Source organism: Sprattus sprattus (genome assembly GCF_963457725.1).
Source record: "Sprattus sprattus genome assembly, chromosome: 11".
Taxonomy (NCBI): Eukaryota; Metazoa; Chordata; class Actinopteri; order Clupeiformes; family Clupeidae; genus Sprattus; species Sprattus sprattus.
Window position 1 is genome coordinate 17,821,846 of NC_137909.1, and position 22,998 is coordinate 17,844,843.

Consider the following 22,998-nt stretch of genomic DNA (forward strand, 5'->3'; position numbering starts at 1 on the left):
TTTGAGTGTCCATTGGCCCACTAATATGGCTTTCTGCTGGGATTTGTCCCTGATACCCAATGGTCAGTGCATCACTGGTTAATTCAATTCTATTTATATATTTAGTTATATCGATATACACAATTAATTGTTTAAAGGCACCTTACGCATGTGAATTTGTTTTAACTGAAGAAATGGAATCATCGAGACACTGCTTATTCTGTCTGTTATTTGACATTGAACAGATAAACCATGACACAAATCAAATAAACACAAACCAACATAAGTCATGGGAAAACTGATGGAACAGCTATACCTCCAGCATAATTACAACGTGCATGGATAGCTAACATTAATTTACTCAGTCTTAATATATTTTTACATCTCATATATTTTCACAGAACATATACATATATTTGCTTTTCTTCATCAAAGTGCTTTTCTAAAGGGACTTCTTGGAACCTAACACCGTGCCCTCTGATCTTCTCATCAAGCCTCTCCTTCCTGTACCCCTCACATATGAAAGGGGCCACCTCTGCTGATTTCCCTGTGTTTTGACTTCATCTGAGGAGCCAATTTACACTCTCTAGGAGAGCTTTAGCAGTATAGCAGACTACTTGCCAAGGGGATTTCTGTTGGCTACTCTCTTCCCACATTCACAGCCATGTGAGGATTCTGTATTCTTTATGTTTCCTAAAGGATTGCTGTCATGCAGGCCATACCTCTGACTGAAATGGCTGACAATGAAATAGAAGTTTCTGTCTTAAATGTAATGTTGGATAACAAACTATTTACCACAATGGAAGTAACCTAAACAATACAGTTCATTCTGAGCAACTGAAAAAAAATGAAGGTTTGCTCTTACATAACCTTTAATAATACATGACTACATTTTAATTCAATTTTATGTTCTTTAGGTTTTTACGTTACGATAATTTGAAATATATTTTTTATGACAAAAATGTGACCCAGATTAGGCTTCATATTTTAAAATCTTTTTTCCATTCAAGTTTAATTCATTCAAAGCCTTTTTTATTCTTTTGGGATGCACATTTTGGAAATCCCCCAATTAAGGTTAGCCTTACATGAGTTGATGGAGTCTTTCCCCTCCTTGACAAGCTGCCTGTCTGTTCTAGTTCTCGGAATAAGTACACCACAAATTTAATTTAAGGAAAAGGAAGAACAAAATGTATTCAGTTACAACATTCTTGCATTTTAAGGGCATCCCATACAATCATCTTTGTCAGCTATCTCAATTTTGAAAAGTTTTCATTTAGGCCTATGCGAATAGTGACTCATAAGGTTAAGACTAGGCTACAGCCATACATTTTTTTTACACATGCCGACATTTTGAGATTAAATAATCTAATCATGTGGATTTTATTATAGGCTACAAAAACTGCAAAAAGACAAAGAATGTCTTTTTCTTCCATTTGAAATAAAATGGTGTGAACTTGTTGTCTACTTACAAGGGGACAATAAGAACCATCCTCATATGATACTCTTTATGTAACATTGTCAGGTGGGTGTTTCATATGGAGCCTACCCATTGCGTGCAAAGAAGCAGTACAGGCTGGGACCACTCACATACTAGAGCTTGACATATTAACTACTTGAGGCGGAGTGAAGGCTTGTGAGGGTGGAGTATACGTGCGGTTTGCTGCTGACGCAACTTGATGGACGTGGCTGTGTCCGACAGTGCCCAGCTTGGAATAGGGTTGCGCTGCAGTCACTCGGGCGGAGTCGTCCTGTAAATCGGTTGCATGAGCCATTTAAAATTACAATTTATATTACTTTTCAACGATCGGGTACATTTTCATTCACTACCCTGAGTTATAGCAAGGAACGAAACATTCTGTTCTTTTTTCCCCCGTGCAAGCAGTTGTTTCTTTTTCCACTGGAAGAACCATCGGATCTTACAGTAACCATAGCCTTTACGGGGAGGAAGGAAGATTTTGTCGGGTTAGCTAGCTTTTGACTGGGCCCCAATCACACAAGTAAGTAGGCAAGCTAAAACGCTACCTAGCCATGTAGCCTAGCGTTTTGTGTCCACATTTTAGGCATTGTTGACACAGGGGCTTAAACTAACTACATTTGTTGATAAGAATGCCGATGAAAGATATTGACTCTGTCTTTGTTGGTTTATCTTCCCATTTTGTCCGAACTCAATTGTTTGCCAAACATTAGTTGTACAGAACGGCATGTTCCATGCCTATGCTGCAAGTTCCTTATTGTTCAGGAATGTTCGTGAATTTGTGAAACGCTGCAGCGTTCACAAAGGTGTGTGCAATAATTTGTTTATTTGACGGTGTTGGAGAATGATTTTAACTAATGTATGTAATTATGGTATTTTATGTCGTTGTGGACCACTTATCATAGTTAACGTGAAGTTACTGCTTTCCCTCAGCGAGCTTATAGTTAGCAAGGGAGCTATCCCCAACTATCTGGTTGGAGTAGTAGTTAGCTGGATTGCTATCAAGCTAAACCTAACTGTCTGTAGACTTAGCGAGCTAACTTGCTGAGGAGAATTATGTTGTATGTACGTAATTTTTTCGCAGATTGCCTTGCTAATGCTTTTTGTCATCAAGCGATCACTACCTGTTTGTCGAACGTAAGGTTATTCTTATCCGTTGTGCGTAGTCATAGGATTTGCGTGCTGATCTGTTAAACGTGGCAAGCAACTTCAATCCCTTGAGTGGAGCAGGCTGTACAGTTGGGTTAGCAATTTAGCCAGCTAGTTTATGCAGAGGACACTCAGTGGAAAACTAGACTTCAATTTAGTAATTCACTCTCCTTTTCAATTATTTAATTATTTCACTCTACCTTATTTATATATTAAGCAGAATAAACTATTAAACTGAAACGTGCGTCTGTTGTGAAAGACTGCATTAAACATGTAACTATCAGCATGTTAAATATGTATACGTTTCACACCATTTTGTGTGTTTACAAAAAATATATATATTATCTAATAGTTGTGGGGGATCAGTTATTCGACTGTAAAATAAAAGTGTTCACATGAATATTTGCTCTTCTACAAATTGCTGAGCAGTCATATTGAAATGCATAATCCCCGGCCTAAAGCACTTTTGTAATAGTAATGTGCCATTATGTCTTCAAAATTGTAGGCAACGTTGTTAAGCAACTAAAATCTGTGTATCATTACATGAAACATTGCCAACGATAGTGTACTGATTTCCTTCAATTAGTTGCATTCTTGGAATTCATAATTGTAGTTAAACATTAAAATAACTCAAGGCAGCAAATAAACATTGTGCTCTGTTATCAACAACAGAACCATGGATTTATTTATTTTTTTATTCTCAGAACATCCTAACCTGTTCATGATTGCTTCCTTGTGCATTCTGTTAAAATGGCCTCCCTTTCTCTCTTAATGTTGCAGGTCAGGGGAGCACACGCATGAACAGTCTGCTGCAGGTCTTTCACAAATGGGATCACTCTGTCTACAGCACCGTGGCGGTGCCGTGGAACACTGCCCCATTAATATGACCTGAAGAATTTCATGAGACTATATCCAGAACTCCTGAGAATGATATAAGACACTCAACGCTTTTGTTAAGACATTTACAAATTCCTGTGTGGTGTGCATGCAAGTTTTTTGTTTTTCGTTTTTCTTTAAAAAAAATCTTTAGTACAGTGATCCCCGTTTGGAGGGATTTGTTGTTATTGTAAACGATCATCTGTGAAATAGCAAGCAATATCAAGATGAGTGCCGAAGGATATCAGTACCGTGCGCTTTATGACTATAAGAAGGAAAGGGAAGAGGACATTAGTCTGCATATAGGGGACATCTTGATAGTTAGCAAAGGCGCCTTGTCGGGCCTTGGCTTCGGTGAAGGCATGGAGGAAAAACCAGAGGAAATAGGGTGGCTGCCTGGTTTAAACGAAACGACCCAGGAGAAGGGAGACTTTCCTGGAACCTACGTGGAGTTCATTGGGAAGAAGAGGATGTCACCTCCAACCCCAAAACCCAGACCTCCCAGGCCTTTACCTGTGGCCCCAAGTCCAACGAAGGCTGACTCGGACAGCGAACAAGGTGAGCACCAAAACGACACTGGCACACTTTACTCAATCGCATTTAGCCTATCCCAAGTCAAAATACTGATTGATCGCTATGTCTGATGTATGTGGTGTGTAATGTGGGGTTAGTTTCATTCGGGTGACTGATTTGCACATGGAGAAACCGTAGTGCGTAAGTCTGGCGGCTTGTGTCGCATGGCTCAGAGTCCCATGACACTGTTCCTGAGATGTGGTAACAATTCACCAAGCTTTCTGCTTATTGCCCATCGTTGCCTCTCTCTTTTCGAAGTGGCAGCTTAAGTTTAACTTTACCAGAACTTGGCTTTTCCTCCTTGTCAGTCAGCCTATCTGAGCCTGAGCAAGTTTGTTCATCTATGTGCTTGTTCAAAATGGCTGCCTTGCTGAGTTAGTTTTTACCTTTAACCAATGATCAAAAGAACTAAGAGATTGCAATAGTTGATGTCAATGTGCTCAGTCTTCACTGCTGTTACTTCTGTAAGACTAAGACTGAATTTCATCAGTTTGATGTAATCAAATTGAGAACGGCTCGGTGTTGGACGTAAAGAGTCTTTCTTTATTTCTGTTCTCTCTCTCTGGCGGAAGCTGGGCATGGCTTGAGAGTGCGACTGATCTGGTCGCATATGCGACTGGAATTTTGGCCGTGCGACTTGATTTGAAATCATGGTCGCACGCGTGCGCCTATAAAAATAAGCACAAATGTAAGGCCTGCGCCTAGATAATGGACTAATGTACAAATCTTTGCATCAAAATAAAACTTATACGGTTCTTATTCACCTGAAGCAAAATATAAATACATTTGGGATTAATACCCTGTCGCGCTATGCAGGGTCGCTGTTATGGTTTTCTGGGTTGACTTTGGAGATGGACGTTGATTCAGTGAGGTAACGTTAGCTTCAGCCTTAATGCAGTCATCATACTGTGGTTTGTGGTGAAATCTCAGGTGGTTGAACAAGTTAGCTGTGTTGCTATGCGGCGCAGACAGAACTCTAACGCACTCTGTGCATATGATTTGTTCTCGGTTAACATCTCTTGCCCTACCTCTTAAAAATAAGAAAGCCGTCTTACTACCTTGATATCTCGCTAGCTATTTTTACGGGTGAATTCGAGCGGTATTTTAAGATAGCATGTACTATAACATGTGACGTTGGTAAGCTAAAAGAACGTTAGGCTAATGTGCTAGTGTTAGAAAGTTAGCTGACTGACGCCTCACAAATCACATCAACCATTATTGCTGGTTACAATAACGGTTTTATCGGATATTACAGTGTCTATTTCTCGGTAACTTAAAAAAAAAAAAAAACACCACATCTGTAAAAGGTGTGTGGTCCGTCATCTTTGTTTACAATTTGCAGTTGCCGGAGGGAGTTGGTGTACACATTTTTAGGCAACCTGCTACCTTGAAAAATGACCGTCAATCTGAGGACTTAAGGTATTTTATAAACCCGGAAGTGACAGAATAACGGTTTTCCAGCACGCCTTTTATAGTGGTGCGCCTATATATTTGCTGGTGCTCCCAATTTTTCTGGGTTAGGGGCACAGTGCTCCTAAGCCAAAAAGTAAGTCTCAAGCCCTGCTGGGGGAGTTACTTCTCTCAGCCGTGGTAATCGCACCATTTTGTGCACTCCAAGCTCACTATTGCTTCACTGGCAACATTGCATCAGGTCTGCTCGGAGGGTGGGGGGGTGAGGGGACATGAATGCCCTTGTCTGAATCTAATTGTAACGGCAGGTTTGGCATGGTTCGGTGGGTTTGGCAAAGTGCCTGGGCATGTTCCCCCTGGTTGATGCTGCAGCTAGCTGAAACATACCTTCATTGTACACGGAGTTAGCATGTAGAGAACCGAAGGGTGCCACCGACAATTCTACATGCGTGCCTTCCTCATGGCACGGCTAGGCAGTGGGGGGAGGAGTGTTGGACTGACTCTTTTTTTTCTTCTTCGTGTTCCTCCCCATGCCCTCATCTTGCTAGGACTAAAGCCGTTGCCATGGAGCTGTTTTGCCGCTGCCGTGCTCGGTGCTGAGAACATTCAATTAAAAAGGCGATTCGCTCGCCTTCACTCTCGCTTCCTTATAATCAAGAGGGTTTGGAAGTCAGTCACAACCCCTTTCCCTCCCCGCACCCACAGCATGATTCCGATCAGAGAGTGCGACATTGGGAGAACAACACAACACAACATAACACAGCGCAGCAGTGCACACCACCAATGGTTGTGTCTATTGCACAGACTAGCTGCTACATTTACAAGATTATTTGTGATTGGGAGATCGAATGTGGTTGCGTTGGCGGGAAGGCTGGGGGTGTGGGGGAGGTTGCTTGTTCCTTTGTTTTCCACTTTTGTTCTGTGCTCAAAGTTGGACCCACTTTGATTGGCTTCACAGAATGCATGTGATGGTGTTTTGGGTTTGTGTGTGTGTGAGTGAGTGAAGGGGGGGGGGGGGGGGGGGGGGGTATACTGGTGAGGCATACACTGACTACAATTGCTGCCTTGATGGCAGTGGTGATGTGTGGCAGCCCCTGTTGAATGCTAACCAGGCCTGGATGACAATGCCACTGGCTGCCCTCCAGTTCCCAGTGCATTGTGGAGCTGCTGCACCTGGTACCAACTCAACATTATCAGAGTTTTGTGCCGCTTGGTTTTTCTGCTTTAGGAAAAATACCTGCAATGTGAAAGACAGAGATGGCAAGCGAGAAGAATAAAATTCGGACACATGCATGTCATTCTGTTTGGTACCGATAGACAACAAAGCGGCCGGAAAAAAAGAAAGAAAGAAAAGGGCCAGTTTGAATGCTGGGAGTTAGAGGCACAGGAGGTGGGGGCCAGATTATTTTCATCTGCCTCAAAAATCCCTGAGGCTGAACTCCTCTTTCCACCGAACAAGATTTGGCCTCCCCATTCATGAAGGCCTGGGCCTCACTATTCTCCCTCAGAGTATGACTGGTTTTCCTGCCGATGAGGTTGTATTCCGTGCCAACCATTTGCTTCCCCTTTTGCATCGAATTTGCTTCATATCTCCTATTTCAATTTCTTCCTTGCACCTCATCCCATTTGTAGAATATGTTTCTAGCTAAGGTCTCAAGTCTTAAACTTAAAAGGGTGCACTCCTTGCATTGCAAGAATGGTTATGAAAAATATAACTGTAGTATGATATGTTATCTTGCAGTTTGGCTAGCTGCTCAACAGAATTTTTCCTGTTCCTTCTCACGTTCTTGTCTTGCCTTTTTTTTTCTCCTCGTCTCTTGGGTTACAAGCTCTATTGGGTAAGATTGTGAAATTCTTTTCTGGGCTAGTTAAGGCTGATTGCCAAGATGAAGAGCAACAGTGCTGAATGGTTGAGGCCTGGTCTGCTGAGAGGGAGTGTGAATGTAGCACCAAGAGAAGAAAAGTTTGTGTGTGTGCGTGTCTGTGGAGAAGGAGTGAGGGGCCGAAGGCTTGAAAGGCCTGGGGGGTGCTGGACTGCAAGCAGAATTCTTCTTGCTCAGGAGTGTGTGCGTGTGTGTGTGTGTGTGTGTGTGTGTGTGTGCGTGTGTGTGTGTGTGTGTGTGTGTGATTTACAGCCAGGACTGAAAGCTCTCTCCCGAGCTCTCTCTGCCCCTCTCTTCTCCTTCTGACCCCGCACTCTTTTTCTCTCTTCCACTCTTATTCCCCCTCTCTCTCTCTCTCTCTCTCTCACTTCTGTGCGTGCAGCTCCAGTGTTTTTCCTTCTTCCTTTTTAATGTTTTGATAATGTGCCTGGTGTCGACTCTGGGTACAGGGGAAAGTTTGGGAGAGGGGGGTGAAAGTGCAAAGGAGAAATAGGGGCCTCTCCTCCCTCTCTTTCTTATTTCTCTCTCTCCAGCCGTTTTCTCCTATGAACTTCGGATAATGTCCAGAGAATCACTGTATGGAGTTTCCCTTCGTTGTCGCTAATCGCTTATTGGTGTTCCTGGCTTATGGTTACCACGTTACGGAACTAAACAAGTAGGCTAGACATTAGTTAGCTTGGGGAAAGCTGGTTTGAAGTTAACTACAATGACTGACAAAACGTAGCTGACTACCAGTAACAAGTTTGCAGTTGTGAACTGTTTCTCTTGGATTTCGTTGAATTGCAATCGAATTTGTGAGAAAGTGTTGCTGTTCAGTTAAGCTTCCTAGCTAGTTATTGCTAGGTGGTGATATGTTTTGAAGTGTAAGCTAAAAAACTGACTGCACATATGTATCATTTGTTTCTGCCACATGCCCCGCTCACTGTAAATTCTCCGGACAATGACCTGCCCTATTCACACATGGGCCCAATTACACAGACAATACATGGACTTTGTGCTAGGGAGTTGGCAGGGTAAAGTCCATTTAATGTCTGGTTCAACTGATTCGGATGCATGCCTTCTCACATACAGCCCCTCTGGGTAATATGTAGATAAGTTCAGGTTTGCAGTGAATGTCTGAAAACAGCTAAACCCACTCACTCACACACACCCACACACACACACACCCTCTGTCTTTGAGCCACAAGAGTTTACTTGAGACCAGCAGATGTGGAATTCCTGCCTGGTAGGGCTTCCAGGTCTTTTGGAAACACAAATGTGAGCTCTTTTCTGCTGGCCTCTCTCAGTGATTGGATACCTATGTTTCCAGACACACATGCCTTCACCCATTCTTACCCACAGTCATCGCAGACTTTTTAATATTTTCTCAGAGTCAAAATAACTTACTAGACCCTAGAACATGCCATACCGGTTCAGTTTACGTTAGAAATATTTAAGCCCTGCGTCACAAAGAGGTCCAACCTGGAATTTTATCTCCTGCGCATCCATTTTCAAAAGATACATGATCTTCTTCTTCTTCTAAAAAAAAAGCTACAACATTCTAGAATAGCTACTCAGTGGTCAGGCACATATGATCATCAAAGCGATCTTTTGATCTCTCTCATTCTCGTTCTCTCCAGCTTCTGTGTCTGGCTGCCATGGGGGCCGAGATGGAAAGATTCAGATGCCTGAAACACAATCTGATGCCAGTAATTTCCCCATGAAGCAGAGCTTGTTCTGTTCCTGTCCTCACAGCAACGCGCTAGCAGTTTAGCCCGGCACCAATCTCAGCCGTTAGCTCGTATGCAAACTACTTCAACTGCACCACTTGGCAGCAGATCTCCACGATGTGATAACAGCAGTAATAAAAGACATATTAATATAGGGGGGGATCCTGGGTTGAGTGTTGTGTGAAATGGAAAGGCAGGGTTTAGAGAACTTAGTTGCTTTTTGGCAGTTTGCAGACTTAAAATGGATGCCGTTGCAGATGAACTCTCCCCTGCATTTTGCAGTGCTGGCTAAGCACACAGTAAAATGGATGGAAGATAAGACTTCTGCTTTGTCAGGACCAGAAGAAGAAGAAGAAGGAGGAGGAGGAGAAAAAAACTGGTTGCTCTCCTGCAAGCCCCAGCAGGGCCTATGGTCTTTGTTTCGCACAAGGAAACCTGATGCTTTTGGGTTTTTGTCCCCCCTTTCTCTCTTTTGCTTCGCTTTCTTTTTTCATCACTCTCTTTTGCTTTAGATGGTTATCTGCAGCCACTGGCTGTTTGTATTTCTAGCATTCTCATAAACCAGACATTTATTTAGTGAGTGTTTCTGACTGCAGGCGAAAGAATATGAATAGTTTTTGTCTTTTCGTCCCATAATTTATCCTGATCTCAGAGCAGGATTGTGCACTTTAGATCGTGCAATATGGTGCTTCCAGAGTTCTCTGGCTTCCAAGCCTTCTGAATTAGTCTTGCAGCTGCGTGAGAACACGAGCTCAGAGTGCTGTAAGAGCCATGCATCTATTCATCACATTGCAAAAATTACATCATTCTCTGCTGTCTCCACCCAAGTTGCGAATATACTTCCAAACCCAGCAAGTTTCTTGGAAACAGCCAGAGCACAAGGAGTCTCTGAATAGTGCCCTCAGTCACGGAAGAAAAGGGTGAGAACCAGTAGCTCTGGGAGAGGGGGAGAGAGAGAGAGAGCAGTAAGAGTACATGTTGCATAGCTGGAGTTTGAGATAATGTTGCTCTCTCCTTTCCCTGGGCCTCTTAAACGCACAGGCGAACATCTGCTGCTTTGAGCGGTTCTTTTTTTCCCTCAAACTCTCGCTCTCTCTCTCTCTCGCTCTCTCTCTCTCTTTCTCTCTTGCGTGCTCTCACTCACTGTTTTCTTTCTTTTTTTTCCTCCTTTCTGTGAAGGGTAACTATTGCCTGACTCTTGCAAAGAATGCCCACTACTTTCCCCTCCCCTTACTCAACAACAGAACCAGCTGGTGAACGTCCATGTTTGAATGTCCCAGAACCCACCCTCTTTAACCCTACCACCAAACTTCTACTACTTAAAAAAAAAAAAAAAACTCTAGCTGTCCATAATATTTGATGGATACCCTGTCTTTAAAAACAGACAGAAGTTTTTTTCCCCCTCTCGTGGAGGGCCACAGACCATCTCTAATGTGCCGTCCGTCTCTCCGGAAGACCACAGGGTGCTTTGTGGTGGCGCTAGTCATGACATTAGCTGCCAAAAGGAGGGCGGCTGGACAGTCTGTGGTTTAGTGGACAGATTTAGCATTGTGATGAATCAGGCCAATTGTCCCAGGCAGCTAATTTTCTCAGCCAAAGGCGTAGGATGTGGGTGGCAAGGAGGTGCTATAGTAGAAGCAAGAGCTAGCTAATGAGTGGACAGCACTATAGACATCAGTGTAGCAGTCCACATGACTACTGCACAATGCTTATTGTGAAGGGAGCTCCTGCTATTTAAATTGCTCCACAGTGTCACGCAATGGTTGAATTGAATTTGCTGCATTTCTTTTTCCCAGTAAATTTGAAGTGTCTAGTTTCTGCGTAGTGTTCCATGGCCGATGCAGTGGGGTCATTGTGAATGAAGTGCCGGGGGGTTGCGTAATAGCGATCAGGACTTGTTAAATCATTCCCAGCAGGAGGACCAGTGCGGTGGCTGTGGACTGGGCTTGCTGAACCAATCTCAAGTTGTGGGTCAAAAGTGCGCGGTGTGATGGCACGCCATACACACACACACACACCCACACACCCATACAAAATTCCTCTCAAATTCATTTGAGGTAAATTTTGAGGGGGGTGGTAATTTTTTTTTTAAATAAATAAATAAATGTATGTGGACGCAGGTTGTAATTTGATTTCCCTTTTTAAGCGCTGCTCAGTGGAGGAGCTGCTTGGCCCGCTCACAGTTCCAGTAAAAGAGGGCTTTTTATGAGGCGGCCGTGCGTGAGAGCGCACACATGTGGTTCTCATTACACAGCCCGAGCCTCCAGAGGCTGAGGCCTAGGCAGGGCTGAACTGGCAAAGCTCCTTACAGCGGGCCAAGTATGTCTGCTCAGAGGATTAGCAACACGTTAGAGAGGGAGGGGGAGGGGGAGGGGAGGGAGAGAACAGAGGAGAAGGAGAGGCAGAGAGGGAGGAGGAAAGGGTGAGAGACTGATAGAGAGGGAGGCAAGGATGGGAGGATGAGGGAGAGAGGTGAGGGATTGGGGGATTGTGATATGAAATCTGAACAAGGATCATTTGACGGGATTTTGGCAAGGAGCTGCCCCCTTTTTCCCCCTATTTTCTTACCTCCCCTCATCTTTCTTTGTGTGTGTGTGAAATGTAAAGTTTGACTCCGCGTTGCATGCAAGGTGCACTGCAGTTACATAACAGTCCAAAGGCTGCCTCTCTCTGTGATGTGATAGGACGGCAGCCAAGCCACCCGCACCGCTCCACTCCACTCCGTGGGGAGAGAGTACCTGCGTTTTGACACGCCTGTGTTACCCTAGCCATCTCACTGTCCTGTGACAGGGAAGGCGCAGCTCGATACTCTCACCCGATTGGTCAGCAGTCTTTCTCTCTGTATTATCACAGAGGGAACCTTTTTTTCTGTCCTGGCTTAAACAATGGATCAGGTATTCATTTCTTCTAGGGTGAAAGAGCTTAAGTACTGAAGGCCCACCAATTGGAACTAGCACACACGCAGCAACATTCAGCAGCTAGGCACTTTCTTTTTATTTTAAGATGTGGAATTCTTCTATGGCCAGCTCCGCCTAATTCAACATCATTATCATAAGGCTGCAAGATATTTAAAGCCTGAATGAGGAGGTTTGCACAGACTATCTATTGGAGGAAAGCCCAGAAAGCAGCCATTGTGATTCAGTGGAAGTATGTTAGAATTGAGGCTTTTTTTTGCCTTGCTGTAGGCAGCAACTTATCTACAGTATTGGTAATGGTTAGGTGTTTCTTGTAGTGCATGTGGGTGAGAATGTGGGTTAGTATTTTCTTGTCAATTTACAGCACATAATATAGTTTCTTCTTCTAAACAGCCAGAGGAGTAGTTAAATATTTGAAGATTAGTTCAGCATTGGTTACTGCAATGGTGTTTTTACATCCGTTGATGTCTAGGGGGAGGCAGAGAGTTACTTTTTCAATGCTGCACCCATTGGAACTTGATGTCAGTGCTGAATTTAAAGCAATGATTTGTATTTATATCAGCGGCTGATATACTTATTTTGTATTTATTTATTTGTTTGTTTGTTTATTTATAATTGCACTTCATTCGCAGTAGTGACCTGCAGGCTCAGAGCTGTTGAAACTGAAGCTTTAAATCAGCTTCACATAGCAATTTCCATGAGAAATGAAAGCTGGTAATAAGGATACATTCTTCAGATAATTACTGTTAAACAAAGCCTGTAGTTCATGTGGGTCTTTCTGTCTGCGTCCTCATTCTCTCTCACACACATATATCCCTTCTCCCAAAACGAGTCTTGAGGTTTCTGCTGCTGCCGTGGAAGTGCAGGTTAACACAAGCAGCCTCCCTAATTAAACTTCCCCACATGCTATCTATAGGAGTGCTCCCCCCCACACAGCTCTCTAGCCGCAGACAGTAGATCATCCAGTTCAGACTCAGCCGGTTTAGGCGGTCTCTCCTTAAATGCGGTGACGGCAGCTGTACTTTACAGAGCCTCACCGTTCCCTCTCTCACTTCCACAATCTGAGGTCGAACTCGGGGCTGAGGCCTTCTGGGATAGGCCAGGGTGCGCTGCCAAGCTCTCAAGCCTGTATGAACTTGTTTAGTCGGGCTCTTCCTCCTACACATGTTGCCAGGGTAACTGGATTTGAAGCGGTGCCCCTGATTGGCCGGTTGAGATCCCTCAGGCTCATGTTTTTTTTTTATAGTTTATTTATTTTGTTTTTGTCTTTTGTATCTCTCTCACATTTTTCCTTGTTTCCCTTTTGATTGTATTTTTTTTTTTGCAGGAATGAGAACAGTCAAAGCTAGTTCATGAGGTGAAAAAAAGAATTGTTTTGGAAAAAGTCTGTTCCTCATCATTAAAAAAAAAGCCCCATCTCTTTCTGGTCGTAGAGCACAGTCAATTTTTCCTCTATAAGCTTATGAATGTGGTTTTAATTGCTTCCACCTTGGTTGAACAGAGATGGGGTTGAGGACAGGGGGAGTAAAGGGTGCACTGAAATTGTTCACTATTTTTAATTAACTGATGCGGGCTTACTGCCAGGAATTGGGTCTGGCTCCAGTGGTGTGCTGAGTCGTAGCATCAGCCTCTGAGTCAGCCAGCCAGCCAGCCAGTCAGTCAGACGGGTTTCTCTTCAGACTCTTTGTCTTCAGGCTGTCTGAAGCTCTCATGACACCAGTATGCTTCAAACACGGTTCATTTATTCCGAAAGCATGCATGCAGCAGTAGTGACAACAGGGAAACAAACTACAACAGAAAATAGGACAGAACCACTAGGACAGAAGACAGGACAGAACCACTAAGACAGAAGACAGGACAGAACCACTAAGACAGAAGACAGGACAGAACCACTAGGACAGAACCACTAAGACAGAAGACAGGACAGAACCACTAGGACAGAAGACAGGACAGAACCACTAGGACAGAAGACAGGACAGAACCACTAGGACAGAAGACAGGACAGAACCACTGGGACAGAATACAGGACAGAACCACTGGGACAGAATACAGGACAGAACCACTAAGACAGAGGGCAGAACAGAACCACTAAGACAGAGGGCAGAACAGAACCACAAAGACAGAGGGCAGAACAGAACCACTAAGACAGAAGACAGGACAGAACCACTAGGACAGAGGGCAGAACAGAACCACTAGGACAGAAGACAGGACAGAACCACTAGGACAGAAGACAGGACAGAACCACTGGGACAGAATACAGGACAGAACCACTGGGACAGAATACAGGACAGAACCACTAGGACAGAAGACAGGACAGAACCACTAGGACAGAGGGCAGAACAGAACCACTAAGACAGAGGGCAGAACAGAACCACTAGGACAGAAGACAGGACAGAACCACTAAGACAGAGGGCATAACAGAACAACTAGGACAGAAGACAGGACAGAACCACTAAGACAGAAGACAGGACAGAACCACTAGGACAGAAGACAGGACAGAACCACTGGGACAGAATACAGGACAGAACCACTGGGACAGAATACAGGACAGAACCACTAGGACAGAAGACAGGACAGAACCACTGGTTTTTGGATGTCATTCAATCCTCCCACAGCGATCGGGTCTCCTAAAAACCCCTTGATACCCCTTGCCACTGCCCCCCCCCACTCCACATAACACACTCTACCCTTTTCCCCCAATACTGGGAAGCAACTCTATCTCTCCCCCCAACAAGCAGCTGATTGGCCAGCGCCCTGTCACCCCGACGCGGCCCATAGCGATCCGTGTAAATAAACACAGCGCCTCCTGGAATCCTGGGACATTTCTGTGGCTGGCCTGTCTAGCTGTGCGACTTTTTGTAAGGGGTCCATCAGGCTGGTTCCCATTGAATTGGTGCTCACTGAGAAAGGTAGACTCCACTCCAAGCATGCAGGGGTTGGCCTTCTTACTGCGGAGTCGCTTGTATGAGGGGTTGAGTGATTGTTTGTTTGTTTATTTGTTGATTTGTTTGATTTATTCATTTTTCCGTATCCACCCACAATTGGCACCCTTGTGACTCAAGATGGCTGCCCAGTTGGCACAGTGTGTCTGATAAGCTGGTTAGTGCTGTGTGTGTGTGTGTGTGTGTGTGTGTGTGAGCGAGAGTGAGAGAGTGTGTAGGAAAGTGCTTTAATGAGGTCCTTTTTAAAGTAGGGTGAGTTGCTAACTTTAGGCTGAGATTGGCATCGTTTGAATTCTCTAAAACAGTCTGCGGGGTTGAGCCAGCCAGCCTGCATTTCTGCTGTCCAGCCTGCGGCCCTCTTGGCAGTGTAGGGTGTCATCTGGACCAGAGGTGAAAAGGTGACGGTTCCACAGTCCTGTGGGCACACTGTAGGGTTCAGTTTCCCCCCCCCCCCCCCCCCCTGCCTCTCTTGCTATCCTCCCCCTCTACCTCCCCCACCCACAGCCCCCCCTAATAGCAGCCCTCAGATGAAGGCTTCTGAGAAAAAGGCAGCATAGTGCACTCAGTGCCTGTAATGGCTACCAGATGGCCTGCTACAGGTGTGCGGGTATGAGTGAGTGCCCATGTGAAAGTGTGTGTCAAAGAGAGCGAGCAAGCAACAGTCTCTTTATCCACACACACACACATGCACACACACACACACACACATGCAAAAGGCTCATGCCCTTTCACCACCGAGCCTGTTTCATAAACGAGGCGCTTTGGCTACCGTTAGTGATGAATGCGCGGTCTCAGGTGTACATTAATTCTGCCGTGTTCAGGAATTTGGGTGGGTCCTGGGTGGGTCCTGCCTCGTTTTTCATCAAAAAAAGGTGATTTGCTTTAAACACGAAAGAAGATGAAGGACGGAGGGCTTAAAAGAACGATGAGTGAAGGACCTCCATTCATGATTGCCTTGCGTTTGAGACCGTAGGCTCGAAAACTCGCAACAATTGGGCCTTTCAGAGAAGTTTAAAAAAAAATCCCCCCCTTCCTTTAAGCGCAGTGGTCCTGGTTGGAGAAGCCAAATAAAGCTCTTTCATGTGCGCACCTGGTTTTGGGGGATCAGAGGCATGTGGCCAAGCTGGGCTGACCCACACCAGACCGACCCTGGTTCTGTTTGCTCAGCCCTCCCTGGCCCGCTCTCAGTCCAACTCCTGGGCACAGTTAATCACTTCTCCCTTGCGCCGTGAAGTTCACTCGCTCACACACACACACACACACACACACACACACACACACACACACACACACTTTGCTTACTTTTCTTACCATACCATCTGAGACCCACATATATACACACACACACACACACACACTCTCTCTGTCCCTATTTCTCTGTCTTGCATGCCCATGCACGCACACACACACACCCACCCACCCTTGCCATTCCATCCGAGACACACACTGCCCAGCTCAGATTCTTCAACCCCCAGACGTTGCCTGTCCGTGCAGTGCTCCTGTCCCTGGGCCCATCCCTGCTGTCATCCAGTATGTCTGGAACCAGAGCCCGCTGCATTCACAGCCCAGGCAGATACATGGACAGATTGAGTGGGGTGGAGGGAAAGGGGGTCGGGAACGCCAGTATTTTGAAGGCGGTACAGAGAACACTTTATTTGTCAGGCGGTAACAGCCACATTGAGCCCCCTGTCTCAACTAATGCTCATATGTACTTCTGTCCAACTATAGCTAACGGTCTTTCTGTCTCTCCTTCCCATTCAGCCTCTTCACTGTTGGACCTGACGGAGCAGTTTACGCCACCAGAAGTGACTCCTCCCCTGCTGCAGCGTCTGATTGGGGCCATCGAGCGAAAGGGTAGGTCTCTTCACACCTCCTTCCCTCGCAGCGCTTTCACCACCACCCATCACCGTTATCACATTTGCCCGACACTTTGAGCCTTTTTAAGTCATTTAGCAGCTGTGTTTACTCACACCGACCTAAAATCCAGGAATTGACGTCATTTTGTCCCTGTGTTGCCTGACACCACTTCTGGGAAATCTCTCCTGTGACTGGCCCTTGTTAAAAATGTGGCATAAGACAATGTGCAGGCTTACGTGGCAGTTTCCCTGTGCCCTGATTTGTTGGTTTTGCCTTCCGAAGGTTTGGACAACCCCACGCTGTATCGCACCTTCACTGCAGGAGGAGGCCTGGAGGTCAGACAGTGCTTCGACAGCGGTGAGTAGCACGACAATCACGTCAAAAAAACACACTCTTTGCTCAGTAGGTTTAGTCTGTGAACATATGTCGTGGGCTAATTGACTGTGTGTGTGTTGGTCCAGATGCCTCCTCATCAGAGCTGGATCAGCTTGACCTGCCCATGCTGTGTGACGGATTGAGGCGCTACCTGCAGGACCTTCCCCAGCCTGTCATCCCTGGTGCCGTCTACAGCGAGCTAGTCCACATTGCCCAAGGTGAGCGTTAGTTCTATAACAGGTGTGTGTGTGTGTGTGTGTGTGTGTGTGTGTGTGTGCGCCCATGCATCTATGTGAGACTGATTGTGTATCTGTGTGCGCATTGGTCCATCCATAGTGGATGTGTCTGCATTGGCTGACCTTTTCCATTTTTAAGGGATGAGAGAGTTATTGCTTTTGCTTTCCGTTCGAACACCAACCACCCTGCTAGCCTTAGCCGCGTCCACAATGGCTGTCCACTCCCAGGCTGCCTCTGCAGGGCTCTAAAATGGACGGCTCATAAGCGATGGCCGAGAGGCAGCCCTGAGGCACTGAGCCAGCTCATGTTGAAAGGCGCACAGCCTACCCTTAACCACTTGGTGATGCTGTTCTGCCAAAGAGCCTTACAGCTTCAACCAGTGCAGCGCCCTGATGAACTATTGTCAGCGTGTGCTTTACGGCTGCTAGTAAATGCACCGGGACAGAAATGTAGTTCAGAGAATCATATTTGTGGCGGCTCCGCTTTCCTTTCTGGAAATGTGACATTAGACTCTAAAGAGGGCCTTCAGCAAAGCCTACTCTGGTACTCAAAGTGAAATTTGCCATGGTTGATCCTCCTGTTTTTCCATCAGCTGAGGTAAATAAACCAGTCTTTGTGTGTGCCCACTCGAGCAGTATTGCCCCAGATGAACTTTTTATAGGGTTGTTGATACTTAGTTAATGATTGCAGCCCCCCCCAATACCCTGTGCCCAACCTCAGCTGTCCTCGATGCTTAGGGTCGAACACAATGTTCAGTACCACAAAGGACCACCCCTAGTGAATCATTACAGTTACAACAGGGTTAACATCCTCTCTGCAAGCCAATCTGTCCTCCCCTTTTTCTCTTTCGATTCTACCTTTTCCTCTCCGACACTACCAGGTAGTCACATTGTCACATGACTGCTAAAAAGGTGCTTAAGAGTTTTTTTTTTCATTTTGTGGTTTTTCTTTTTATCTTTTGCATATGACTATTAGCCAATTGCTTGCAGGTGTAGCTCATGTCAAGGCACAGGAGTTGAGTTCATCGTCTTGATCACTGTTGTGGTTGAGAGAAGTAGGGCTGAAAGAACTTTCCATTAGTGATGTGCTGAATACATTTTCCTTCCTGTATGTCTTTGCGTGCAAATGTCACTATCGCCATAACAACCACACCACTTTCTTAGTAATCTTAAGGAAATAGTGAGATACACCTACAAGCCTCTTTTGTGTGTGTGTGTGTGTGTGTGTGTCTGTTAGTCGAGTGTGTTTGTGCATAAAGACTCACACCTTTTCCACAGGTGTTGTTTCGTCCCCTGACAACTGTGTGTGTTAAACCCTTTTCTCTCCCCCCCCCCCCCCCCCCCCCCCCCCTGCAGAGGTGGTGAGCCCTGACGAGTGTTCGGTGCGACTGCGGCGCGTGCTGCAGTCTCCGGCGGTGCCCCCTCAACACTGGCTGGCGCTACAGAGCCTGCTGCGCCACCTGGCCCACGTGTGCCACGCCTCGGCCCGCAACCTGCTCAGTGCCCGCGCCCTGGGCGAGATCTTTAGCACGCTGCTCTTCAGGCAGCAGGCTGCCAGGTGAGGGCTGCGTCTGCGCACACACACACACACACACACACACACACACACACACACACACACACACACACACACACACACACACACACACACACACACATCCATCCATCCATCCATCCATACAGTACGAACAATACGCACACATAATATACACCATATACACACACACACACACACACATGCATATGGGGATGCAAGCTTAGGAAACTGTATTTACTTCTTGCATGGATACACACACACATGCACTCACACATACATGTATACACATTTGTGCAGACTTGTCTGTAGAGGTCTCATTGCTATGGCGTTCATAATCACATGGGTCACAGCACAGCACACTCTCCCAAAAGCGCCCGCTTGCACCCACGCACCCGACCCCGTCTGCTCTGGATACGGACTTAGTCCCTCTTCAACAGCTGTTGGAGCACGCATTAGAGCCAGCAGCCAGAGTCCTGTGTGTTAAGCCACGTAGATTACACACACACCCACACACACACCCACACACACACAGATGCTGCTTGAAGTGCTGACTCCAGACTAAACTCTGTGTTTCATTCTTTTCCTTTTACCCTTTCCTACTCTTTCACTCCTCTCCCTCCTTTCTCCATCCCTTAGCTGTGAACCCAGCCCAGACTCCCACATAAAGATCATTGAAGTCCTGGTCACCAGCGAGTGGGGCGACAGCCAGGCTGCACCAGGTAGGACCAGAGAGACGTCCGCGCACATACACACACACACACACACACACACACACACACAACCTTCTGTCTCTATGATTTATGAGCTACACGGCCGTTGTCAAGCACTTACGCAGTCAACTGATGAATGTGGATGCAATTGTTATGTAAGAGAACATGCTGGTAGGGCCTGTCTGAGACATGGACAGAGTGTGAGATGGGGGGGGGGGGACTGATTAAATAAATGAAGTGAGTAAAGGAAGACTGCAACAGAGCAGCGGGGGACATGAAAGCTATTATTAGCTGTACGTGGTCAGACGCAGTGCTACTGCAGCGGCTCTTTCTCTTTCCCCCCTCGCTGTCACTCTCACACACAGACACACACACACACACACACAGACACACACACAGACACACACACAGACACACACACAGACACACACACAGACACACACACAGACACACACACAGACACACACACAGACACACACACAGACACACACACAGACACACACACAGACACACACACACACAGACACACAGACACACACACACACACCTAATGTCGGCCATTGTGGGGCCACCTCAGCCCCTTTGCCGTCCTCCATTTTATGGCCGTCCAGGTGCCACTAAGCGGGTATCACCGTTTACAGCAAAGAAAGGGCCCTTTTGATGTGCAGTGTACAGACACTTCAGTTGAAAGGCAACCTGCAAAAAGATCAGTGTGTCCTTTTTTTCTCTCTCTCTCTCTCTCTCTCTCTCTCTCTCTGCCTCTCTTCTTCACTCCTTCCCCCTCATGTGGGTTTGAGTCGCTGTCTTTCAGGTGGCAGCGTCTGAACTTCCTCTCGCCTCCTCCTCTCTGCACAGGGTGTTCTGTGAACTTTGTGTTTTGGCAAAACGCCTCTGCGTCTGAACTAGAGGGTTTTCTGTCTCCAACTCTCTCTCTCTCTCTCTCTCTCTCTCTCTCTCTATTGCAGTGCTGTCACACGGGCAGGTTTAAATTGGCCTTCTCCCTTGGAGCTCTGTGAAATGAACAATAAATAATGTGTGACGGCAGTTCAATACTGTGCATTTACATAAGCCTAACCTTAATCCATTCTCCAGTTTCAAAGTATGACTTCCCATCACCGTGTTTAATTAATTACGTTGCCCAGAATATGATGGTGACACTGTTGCAGGTGTAGAGTAATGTCTTATAACATGGTATCATATAGTAGCGTATAATCTAAGAGACTGTAAGTGTAGTCTTTTAGTGGCTTGTGAAGGTTGTTTGGGGCTGCAGTAAACTACAGCCATCAGTGACCGTGACGGTGAGGACACGAGTGCAGAGCTCCAGCTCCTCTTCTGTCTTTCTTTTTACTGGGTCAGGCTGGGAGACCGCAGCCGCCCGCTGCTGGACTGATCTAGCGCGCTGGAGCCTTTGCTCTGAAGGTGTTCATACGCATAGGAGGGAAAAACGTGTCGTTGTTTTTTTTTTAATGCCTTTTTCCTGAGGTTTCGCTCTCTTTTTCTTCCTTTTTCATGCTCCCTTTTTTGTGGTTCTTATACTGTCTTTCTTTGTCTGTTGCTCTTTTTTGCTTGCCTTCGATCTTTCTTTTCTATTTTTCTCTTTCATCTCTCTCTCTCCCTCCCTCCCTCTGTCTTCTCTGTCCCTCCTTTGCTGAAGGGTTTGCAGGTCTTGCTGCGACTGTTAAAACGTTTTATTACCTGCTAGGGCCTATTTATATCCTGCAGTGGCCTGAGCCGTGCTCAGCTGTCAGGGCTTCAGGGCTTGAGCACGTCCCACCTGCAGCAGGGCAGAGAGCGCACGCACACACACAAGGAGAGGCCACCCTCACACACAATCACACCTCTTTCTCACCCTCTCACTCCCTCACATTTCAGTTTTACCTTTTTTCCATTCAGGTCAATCTCTTACTCACATTATTTTAGTTACTTGCATTCAAACTCGCTCTCTGGTCAGGCCTCCAGGTCTCTCTGTTCTTCTGTCCCTCTCTCTCTGTCTCTATCTTTCAGTCTCTTCTTATTCTGTCTCTTCTCTCTTCCCCCCCCCCCCCCCTCCCTTTAAATGATCTGTCAAGCAATCACTCCATTTCTCTCTCCCTCACTCCCTCCACCCCACCCACCCACCTTTGACTTAAGTTCACAGAGTACAAGAGAAACGTTTCAGTCTCAGACCAGCTCTCGTGCCGAGACATGCAGACAAGCACATGTGTGCATTTATAGTCCAACGTGTGTCTGTGTGTGTGTCTGTGTGTGTGTGTGTGTGTGAAAAGGGGGAACTGTGTATGTTTCTGTGTGTGTGTGTGTGTGTGTGTGTGTGTGTGTGTGTGTGTGTGAGTGTGAGAAAAGGGGGAACTGTGTATGTTTCTGTGGGTGGCAGGGTGTGTTTGTGTGTGTGTGAGTTTCTGTGTGTGTGTGCGTGTCTGCGCCCAGTTACTGGGGGTCTATTTTAAGGCCTCCTGGCTAAAGGGCCGACTTCCTTTTGATTGGCTGTGGGAGTGAGACTGAGCCGGGTGCCTCCACAGAGCACTGCTTGTCGGGGCCCACCACCGGCTGCACTCATTTCCTCAGGGTTTTACCCCACCTCTCACCCCCTCGCTCCCATGCACCTCTCGGCACCCCCGCCCCCCCCCCCCCCCCCAACCGTTCACCACCCAACCCGCTCTCTTGCCCCTCCCAGCAAACGGCAAAGTGCCCACCTCAGCAAATATTTCAACCTGAGCAAGTTAATCATAAGACTGAGCCACCGAGCCAGCCCAGAGAGATAGAGGGAAAGGAGGGATAGAGAGATAGCAAAAAAGAAAGAGAGAGAGAGAGGCAGGCAGAGAGAGCCAGCATTTGAGCGATCCCTGTGTAATCATTAGCTCCCCCGACACCTCCCTGCTCGGCCGAGGCTTCTTTAGACCTCTCGGCTCCCAGAGGCACACACCGCTCTCAGCCCCCCCAGGCGCGTGGCCCTCTCCGCAGCTAGGCTGCCATCTCCTGTTACCCGGCCCAGGACCGCCTGTTTGCTTGGCTGTGCGTGGCACCGGCTACCCTCCTCCTTTCTACCCCTACGGATTTACCTGGATTTCTTAACCCCGGGACCTCTAACTCGTACGATTTCTGCCACGCGGGCTTAGCAATCACGGAATGGAAGTACACCTCAGGATTTGCAATAGCGTGTGGATTTGAGTTTGGGATTGAGTTAGGATAAGCTAAGGGGACATGCCTGCAACGACTGCCTGCCCTTTTGCCTGAAGTCCAGTTGAACATGCACAACTTGCAGAGTAAGTGTGCATTTGTTGTTGCTAGACAGTAGAGCTGTTGCAACAAAATGCAAGTTATGCTTGGTGTCATTATGTTGCCAGTGAACAGGTTTGTGACCGGGATATGCAATGAG

The 22,998-nt window shown here is 46.5% G+C and overlaps 1 protein-coding gene across 2 annotated transcripts in view; it reads left to right on the forward strand.

Moving 5' to 3' along the window:
• Positions 1 to 1,700: 1,700 nt before the first annotated feature.
• pik3r1 (phosphoinositide-3-kinase, regulatory subunit 1 (alpha)) overlaps positions 1,701 to 22,998 on the forward strand; it is a 30,635-nt gene continuing 9,337 nt past the window's right edge. The window contains exons 1-7 of one of the 2 annotated variants that reach the window (XM_080847674.1): positions 1,701 to 1,976; positions 3,383 to 4,036; positions 16,672 to 16,764; positions 17,050 to 17,124; positions 17,229 to 17,360; positions 18,735 to 18,936; positions 19,552 to 19,634. In XM_080847674.1, coding sequence (XP_080703800.1) covers positions 3,706 to 4,036; positions 16,672 to 16,764; positions 17,050 to 17,124; positions 17,229 to 17,360; positions 18,735 to 18,936; positions 19,552 to 19,634 — 916 coding nt within the window. In that variant the 5' untranslated portion in view covers positions 1,701 to 1,976; positions 3,383 to 3,705. Of the gene's footprint in view, positions 1,977 to 3,382; positions 4,037 to 16,671; positions 16,765 to 17,049; positions 17,125 to 17,228; positions 17,361 to 18,734; positions 18,937 to 19,551; positions 19,635 to 22,358; positions 22,886 to 22,998 lie in introns of those variants that run through there. The other variant, XM_080847675.1, reaches the window with a different exon arrangement.